Below are 9,333 nucleotides of genomic sequence, written 5' to 3' on the forward strand. Positions count from 1 at the left end.
AGGGTCCAATGCCTTATTTGTTAAATGCCGTCAGTAAGTCTTTCACACAAAACCACTAAAAATTATATTCCAGGAAGAAACGATATTAAGAAAATAAAGCTTTTTTTTTTTTTCATTCTCTTTCTCTCACATATCCCACTCTTGAAGCCTCTTCTAAGGGAATAAAGTGGTTTTTTTACAAAAGCTCTCCAGCAATCCCAGGGTTCTTACTCATTGAAGCAACAAGATGTTTCCCCTCTCTGCACTGCAGTGCTTTCACACTGTGTTACAAACCGCAGCGTGCTGGTTAAAACTTCAAATTCTAGGTATCTATATAATTCCCCCACACACTTCATTTCCCTTGCTGCTCTGTAGTTTCTGAGGCATATTCTGCGAGAGATATTAAAAGGATTTTTGAAAAGGACTGTTTTCTTCATTCCAATCTACGGTTGCAGTGTTCATTATTCTTTTGAAAGAGGAAGGGGCTTTCTGTATTTCTAGGTCCATCACATCAAGATAGAGGTAGCTTACAGGGGAAGGAAAAGAGGGGGGAAAAATAAGGGGAATGTCTATACTTCGACTCTTCTCTGCAAGACCTCACGACACCCTGGAGCTACACATACACTGCAGAGATACAATTACCATACACGTGTCTGCTGTTATGCAATAGTGAGGAAACAAAATTGCACTTTTTCCATGTGGAGTTATAGTTACCTGTCGAAAACACAAGTTCTTCCTGGCAGTCGTTTTATTTTCTTGCAAGATTTAATCAGAACTGATTTACTGAGCTTTTAGTCCTTATTTTGTCTGGCTTGGGTGCTGCTTTGCACTATTCAAACTTTAAAAAGCCCAAACATATATGTATTTGGCCATTTTTATATTGCAAATCCCACCAACCTAAAACAATGTTTAAAAGTGAAATGCACGCTAGTGAGTTTTATTTAATGAGCACTGAGTCCAGCATTATACTTCGTGACTATTACACAGATAGTCTGAAAGTTCTGTAATGTTTTGAGCAGCCAGATGTGTATACCGCTGGCTTGATGAATTCATTGCAGCTAACTCTAGCCATTCATAAATGAAGTGCCTAGTTTATGCGAGTTGTCCAGGTTCCTTGCATGGTCAATACAGAGAGAGGCATTTCCATTAGGCAATCCTTCTTCACCTACATTGGCCTGGGATGAATACTCCTCTCTTTGTCTTCTTTCTTTCCTTCAGCTACAAAAGGAGCACAGACAATTATACCCTGGGGATGGCTAAAGACAGGTGAGGTGAATCCCCTCACAACAGCTTAATCGCACCCCACCTGACTCAGTCTGCACCCCCATGACTGAGGTGGGACAAATGGAAAAGATCTGTTTTATGCAAGACACAAAATTGTGGCCAGGAGCAATAATGATGAACAGGAAATTATATCCTTCCCTAAACACACACAAGCACAGTCGTTAATTTGAAATAACTTCATTAAAGTAAATCTTACGCCATGCTCAGCGAAATGGAAACATCTTTCCTACTATACCACCTAACTTTATCAAGCACTCTGTGTGTGTGAGCAAGCAAAGGCACCAGAAACCCTGGTGTAGCACGCCCTAGCGCAGCCCAAGTTTGACTGCTACAGTCAAGGTTATTCCAAATAGTGCAAAGCATATCTGGAGGTCCATACAAAATCAAGAACAAAGAGAGTGTACCTGTCATCAGCTTCAGCTGAACCATGATTTCACTTAATGCATGTTCCAAGAATGGTATAGGACAGCAGAAAGTAATAAGAAAAACAGCTACTGCGGCAAGTAATAGCTACAATGACAACAAAATGAAAGAATGAAGCTCGCCCTTGCCCTACAGATGATTTCCAAACCTTAAGTGAGTTTTGTTTCCTTAGGTGTCCCAAGCCCTGACACCAGTCCCCCCAGCAGCCTGAAAATTCATGAGAGCACTGCAAGGAACACTGTGTTTCCACAGAATGTAAGGTTTTAATGTATTGAGTCACTCGAGGCACATCACTCCCCAGCTGCCATACATGAGGAGAGCTAGTCCCACTCACTCAAGAGCGAAAAACAAGGGCCTGAGGGTCCATCAGCCAACTCCTGAACTTCCCTAGGGCTGGAGGGGAGTGGGTGACCACGACAGCCTGGCCCCTGCCAAGGAGAGGAGGCCACTCTTCAGTATCCCAAAGCTAACAGAGATGCTTGTCTCAAACAATCTCTCCTATAGGTCTCTCAAACAGCAAGCTCTCGTGCATTTATTCTACCCAAATCTCTCCTAATACCAGAAATGGAAGAAAGCCACCCACAGAGTTAAACTGCAGCTCAGTTCAGGCCCAGCACACTCCTATCAGGCCTCCTGTTCCTCTGAAAATCAAAGCAGAAAATGTGGTTCTCCCCTAAATACTGGGAAAAGGGATTTCCTAACATCTTCTTCTTTTCCTTAGCCTAGGATGAGTAAAAATCACATATGAACTAAAACACTGTCTGGAGTTTGTTTTTTTGGTTTTGTCTTCTGTTTGTTTTTGATGATATGCAAACCATTGACAGCTCTTTTCAAATTCCAGGATGTTGGTACCAAGGAAACTAACCCACTTAGACTGAAAATTCAGCCAGGATTGACTTGTAGCCCTAAAGGATTCCCTCCGATGCTTCCTTGCTAATAGTTCACTGAAGACAGATCACACAATTGTCTTCCATAAAGGAAAATCCTCCCATTGATCATTACTGCTTCAGTAAAATATTAATAGAATCTACTTAAATATCCCCCGAGAGTTTCTTTTTTATTACAATATATTAATATAAAATTGTATTAAATAATTTTGCAATGTTTTGACTTCTGGAAGAGATTAAGTAACTGGACAGCAGTTTTAAAATACTGGTTTCCAACACAAATATTCTCCTTCTTGCCAGCTGAGGAACCAGGACAGTTGGCACAGGCATTTAGGCATTTATCCAACTCGAATTCCCTGGGCTTTTCACTTTCCCGTAAGGGCAGCAGAGTTACAGAGCACATAGACAAAAGAACTGGGTCAATTTGTTCCCTGATGTAACCCAAACAGATACTGGGATACACCAGAAATGAATCCAACACATGGCATGTAACCTGCAAAAAGAAAATCCCAAGAGATCTAATTTTTAACAGCCCACTAGCATTTACCAGAGGCTCCGGTCCAGTTTCAGAACTATACACTAACTGTTCTGTACCTCTAATGGCAAGTAGCCGTAAGTCTTAACTAGATACTTACTGCTTTTTAAAAGTCATTCTAAACAGTAAAACACTAGAAAAAACCCACAAACACAAAATTATAAAGGAGTATCAGATAATTATGCCCAAAACTCTAAGGAAAGAAAACTAATTCCTATACACCATGCACCACAGGCTAACTTCCAACAAACACTCCTTGCTAATCTGAAAAGCAAAGTAGTTTTCACTTTCCCTTAACAAAAATAAAGCTGACACTTGAAAGGCTCTAAACACTGCACTTATTTTAAACCATATGAACCAACCCAAGCATATATTTAAAACATTAAACCTTCCCTAAAAGATACGTACTTAACAAAGCCTGGTTTTGTCACAGAAGGTTGAGAAGAAAAAGCTTTCTCCACCACCAAAAACATTTTAAATGAAAATTATTTTGCTGCAGTTGTTTTTCTTCGGAATAAAAACATCTCTTTTACATACTAAACACTGGTTTACTTTGCTTACTAGATGTCTTAAAGTATCTTCATTACACTTATATAGTAATCATCTTTTCCTAACATTATCACTAATGCTATCGTGGAAAAAATTACCACTACATAGAAGTTCCTATCAGCTCTGGAAAAAAGAATATTAAAATAACATTTGGTAGGGTTCTGCAGTTATCCATTACTACTGGTGTTCAATTACGTTTGCTCAAGGCATAAATAAAGTTTTTTTTTTCCCCTTGTCACTGCTTCAAAACAAACCAAAAAACATTAGAGCTATACATGGCTTCTTGTATACACAGCAGGTCTCACAGGCAAAATTTTGCCCATCATGACGTTAACGAAATGATTGGTGAGAATCTTCCCTACCTGATCATGATACCAAAAGTAATTTTCTACCAAAGCTGAGATGACACACACATCAGAACAGAATCTTCCTCTTTTGTATAGCTCTACTGGTTTTATAAAGGTAAGAAAAATAAGAAATGAAAAAAAAGATTTTTCGACAAGGTGGCACACAACTGTCATTGGCTGTTACTAGTACAGTACGTAGTCTCTGGCTATAGATTCCAGCTTTCAATAAATCTTCTCCATTTACCTCCACTATACTTTTTACCTAAAAGTCTGTTCAACTGATTGTCATTTGTGAAAATGAACTGGAACCCTGAGTTACACCACTTCAAGCATCCCCTTTTACAGTCTCTTATGCTATACCCATTTTTTCCAGTTTGTGAGCCCCCAAAACAGTGCTAGAACATAGTAATAAGATCCTCCAACGTTACATGGGGAGTGAATGCGAAATGTCTGACTATAGTAGGAAGACTTAAGTACATCAGGTTTCCCAAAAGTGTTACCAAAGCCTATAAAATATCAAACACTGGTTATCTTTTTTAACTACATTGCTTCAGTAAAAGAAGATGCAACTAAAATTAGACAGCAATATCCCTAGAAGCAACACTTACAAAAGAACAAATATTGTGGCCAATCCTAACCTGACCCCAAAGCCAGCTAGGCTAAATGCAAAAACTAACTTTTCCTCAGTCATCCCTTTTCCTACTTTAATTTCCCGAAGTTGGACAACCACCCTTTCCAGCCTCAACCGCAGCTAGACTAAGCAGAAAAAACAGAGGGTCTAAGAGGAGCATTATCACTCCACCTACAAGTACCGGTACAGAGAAGGAGTGATAAATGAATCTTTCAAGCACTCTATCATCATCCCTACCCTGAAGTATTTGGAACGAATGCCACAACCAACAGTTCACTTTTGGGATAATTACCACAGCATGAAACACCACAGTCTGCAGAACAGGACCAAGGAATTTGCCACATCTTCCACAAGCTCTGAGAACCATCTACATCACATGCATGGCCAAAACCTGTGTTAATGGATCAGCACAGAAACCTATGCACACAGTCTGTTAAAACTACTGAGGATATCACCAACTTCACTCGGCTAGGATCAAGATGTAGCTTCCATAGTACAGCTTCAACACTAATGTTCCCAAATGACGACCTCATCCTGCTACTGAAAGTGTGCAAAAGACAGTAAGTTTTTAAGAGCTGATAGCCCCAGAAGTTAAAACAAAATGTTATTCAGTCCCATATTTGGATTTATTTGTACTATGAAAATCTGTTCTAAGTGTTTCGGGTTACTATTTTGTCATGGCAGTCACAGAAGGCAAGAATTCAAAAAAAAAAAAAAGAAAAGAAGAAAAAGAGAAATCAGAAATCAATCCTTAAGTATTTCAGTGGCTACATCCGTTTCGGTGGATCGTTTCACTTAATAAAATGCTGGTCAGGTCATAGCCTAAAGCAAATGCTAATGTGTGGCTTTAATGTTCAGTAAGGAAGCCGTGCATAGATGTTGCAAGCGTGGAACAGGAGTTTGTAATGACGCAGTGCAACAAGCCAGATGTATTTCTCAGTCAAGAAGTGGTGATTGTCACTAAAATGAAACAAGAGTAAAAAGTCAGCACAATAAGAACAAAGTGAGGTACACTGAGATTACACGTTAAGTTTCCAAAAGCGATAGTTCAAGTGAGAAATAAGCCATGAAAAACATCTGGAAGTGTTTGACATAAATGGAAGCTGCAGTCAGCTGTTGGACACATCATGGTATAAAAGTCCTTAAAGACTGCTGGTGAGAGAGATGCTCTTCAAAGGCAGGACACCAAGCGTACTACAGGACAATCTTCAGCAACTCACTTTTGCACAGCTAATGCTGATATTCCAGAATACAGTGGGATAAAAAGCAAAATGAAAAGCTCTTTGAAAAAGCTGGGGCCATTCGTTATTCAAATCAACGGAGAAAAGAATGTAGCTGCTGAAAGCTCTGTGAAAGTTAAATACATGATCTGAAAAACCTGTTGAAAGATTACTTTGCATTAAGTCTTGTCGCAGATGAAGACAAAGTCTGTGATGTGTCGTAGCAACTCCTTCTCTCCAGTTTGCAGGCACTTTGTAGTGACTAGCACTGGAAGGAGCTGGAGGAAAAAAGCAGGGCTGGAATTCACTGTGCATTAGCAGTTGTTATTCTGAGAAGCTTCCCAGTCATCTTTTACAGCATAGACTATGCAAGAACATTTTCTTCTGATGAAAGATTCCTCACAGCACTAGAGATGAAGCAATAAGGATAGCCTTCTGAGCCACCAAAGATGTGGGCTTAAGAACAAGACAGTTCTCATATTAGAAGCACAAGCACCATTTTTCTAAAAAAAAAAATTATTTAATCAACAGCTAAACTTACAAACCAATTACTTTAATTTTTCATACATGAGTACTTATCACTATGTCATTAACACAGTATTTAAAAGCACCTGTTGTGTTGGCATAACACAAATTGTATCTCTTGCAAAACTTTTTGGTGAATTACAGACTTTTATGCCTGCATCTTTGTTGTGACATTCTCCTGGCATTTACCAAGCCGGTATGGTAGCCTTGCTGCCACAGGCATAATCCCACACCACGTAAGTGCCTTTAACTTTAGTTATGGATGGGGAATAAAGTTACCAGCCCAAGGTGACCCAGAAAGTTTGTGGCAGAACAAAGAACTGAAATCAAGAGGTCACCCTTCCTCCCTTCCAAATACCAGTTACTTTTCATTCATGCCTTCAGATAAGAAACCCGAACACAACAACGAAGGACACACAAGCACAGCTTAACTTACACGACAGCAATAGTCAGCAGTTAACATCACACATGTCGAAGTTAATTCAGGAAATGTAAATGTACCGCTCCATTTAGCTCCAACACCTACTTCAATAAACACCTACTTTGTCTTAAGTCCCACTATTTCATTTCAAATGCATTATCAATTTTCAGTATACTCAATTCATGTTAAATAAAAAAATAACTTACTGAATAGCACCATCTTCCATTTAGGTAATACAAAAAAGGATCTTGAGGCTTAAGTTCAATTGCTTTGTCTAGGTGCTCCTATTAGAAAGAAAATCAGTGTCACTTTACATGTTTGTTTGGCAAGTGTGTTTACATTCTAAGAAGTTTGCTGCAAATCATAAACAAATTCAGAAATTATCTTCTGCTGCAATTCTTTTCTAACAACCTAAAAATGTTTTAACTAGCAAATCCCCTCCTCCTGGAGGGAAACCACAAACAAAATTATTTAGCAACTCTGCACACAATGCAAGTAGACATGCTGTATTTAGAACACGACTAAGCAGTTCTAAAGTTCAATCAAAGAATTCAAGAACTTTCATCTTAAAAAGGCAACAACTTCAATTACATTCATTTTATTTACAATTAGTATTAGGAAACTGTCACACACCAAATCAGCAAGAAAGTAACCACTGTCTTTGATAGATCTTGTATACCAGTACCCATCACCGAAGCATAGTCTCTTCCACCTTGGAATGTGACTGCCTCAGTGAAATGGTACATGACACAACAAACTGTTACCATAATGTGAAATTCAGAAAAATAAAATGGTTCTGTTTACAGTGAAACCATAAAACCTAGAAAGTATCTAATGAGGTCTTCTTCCAAAACCATTTTCATTACAGGTCACGAGTATCTTCATTTCTCTCTTTAATTTACTAAAGAAAGCTCTCACTGCTCAACCTGAGTTTGAAGAAAAAAGAAATACATTATTTCACCCCTAACTACCATTTGCCTCTCAAAATAAATTTCACTTCTAAGGTTTCTGTTTTGTTTTTTTTTTTTTCTCCCAGATATCTCTGTCGTTCTAATTAAGCCAGTCACTAAAATATCTGAGTTATACAGATCTAAGAGCCTATTATTCTATCTTTTTCTCCACAAACTATTCAGATAGGAGCTATGTTTTCATGCTATTTTTTTCCCAAATCCTCAACGCTTACTTGTGAAGAGGAAAACTTCCCTGAAAAGGCTACTGCTAACACTGCGGGCTCTTTTTAAACCCCATCCTTAAACAACTGCAGCACTGGTGTTATTTGTCATTTTCCCTTTGTCCCCAGCTTGTCCCAGTCCTTGGGGCTTAGCTCGCTTGGCACCGCTCAGATGTAATTAAAGCTCTCTCACAGGAAAGCTCTGCGACGCTCCAAGCCCTAGCACGGACACGATGCGATAGGGACCCATCCCGGGCATTCCCTGGGAAGTGGAACACATCTGCTGCCCCTCACTGACACCCAGAAAGGGGGGACGCCCGCTCGGAGGGCAAGGGATGGAAAGTGCCTAAGCAGCGCCAAGGACAAGGGGAGGGGGAGAGTAGCATCTAACACAAACGGCTAACTCTAAAAAACGCAATTACCTTTGAAAGGACAGTGTTAACATAAATATAACTTCATGAAGGATGATTGCAGAATTGTGTTAGTTCATCACTTGGTATTTCATACGTTTTTATTTTCTAAACAGAATTGTTACTCCCTTTTCCTCCCCCTTTTGACTACAAAATAACTCAGAAAGCTTAATGCAGAATCCTGCCTCAGTTCTCATATTTTCTAAGCACATCATCTGTTTGCATACATAAAAATAACTGTTTCACTTTAACATCAGCACCAAAATAGACCTGTGAGGCTGAATTGCTGTGTTGGAAAAATCTGTCTTAGACACTATATAAGGAAATGAGTTAAAGGAATAGCTTAAAAAAACCCAAAACCCTACAAAAACATACCTTAAAGAGATAACCATTCCTGATTTTGTTTTGTACACTTTCAAACTGAGACATATAGCCACACATAATTGCAAACCTGAGAGAGGAAAAGAAAAACACACACACATACTTTTCGTGATTTAAATAAGCCTTTGAATCACATTACAAAATATTTCAATACCTAATTCACAGATTAACACCTGGTTTTCTTCCACCTTGATGGCCGGACAGAAGTTTGGCCTGAGCTGTACATATTCGGGAGCAGACAAAAACCCAAACCAAACCAATAATGGAAATAAGAAGTTTAAATGACACTGTTTGGGCTGTCAGTCAAGTGAAAAAACAGGGATTTCTCCTCCAAAATTTCTACCATTCAGATCACAGTGCGACACTTCCAGACTCGCTCCAGCATTGACAGGAGCGTCACTGGACACACTGCGCTCTGCATTGCATTGCACAGGGAACGTGAACGCCGTCAGCTGCCGTACCTCCTCCGGGAAGGCAAATCCTCAGGGCGTGCTCAGAAGGGAGCTGTGCAGACCTCAGAAATCGTTCACAGTTGTCTTCTGCCCTTCTCAAGCGTCTTGGTGCATTCCT

General features: G+C 39.4%; 1 protein-coding gene across 1 annotated transcript in view; it reads right to left on the minus strand.

Moving 5' to 3' along the window:
• RMDN2 (regulator of microtubule dynamics 2) overlaps positions 1–9,333 on the minus strand; it is a 42,125-nt gene that overhangs the window by 11,759 nt on the left and 21,033 nt on the right. Inside the window, 2 exon segments of the mRNA XM_009702362.1 lie at positions 7,008–7,085; positions 8,758–8,833. Coding sequence (XP_009700664.1) covers positions 7,008–7,085; positions 8,758–8,833 — 154 coding nt within the window.

This window comes from Cariama cristata, unplaced genomic scaffold, assembly GCF_000690535.1.
Source record: "Cariama cristata isolate BGI_N322 unplaced genomic scaffold, ASM69053v1 scaffold5046, whole genome shotgun sequence".
In the NCBI taxonomy this organism is placed as follows: domain Eukaryota; kingdom Metazoa; phylum Chordata; class Aves; order Cariamiformes; family Cariamidae; genus Cariama; species Cariama cristata.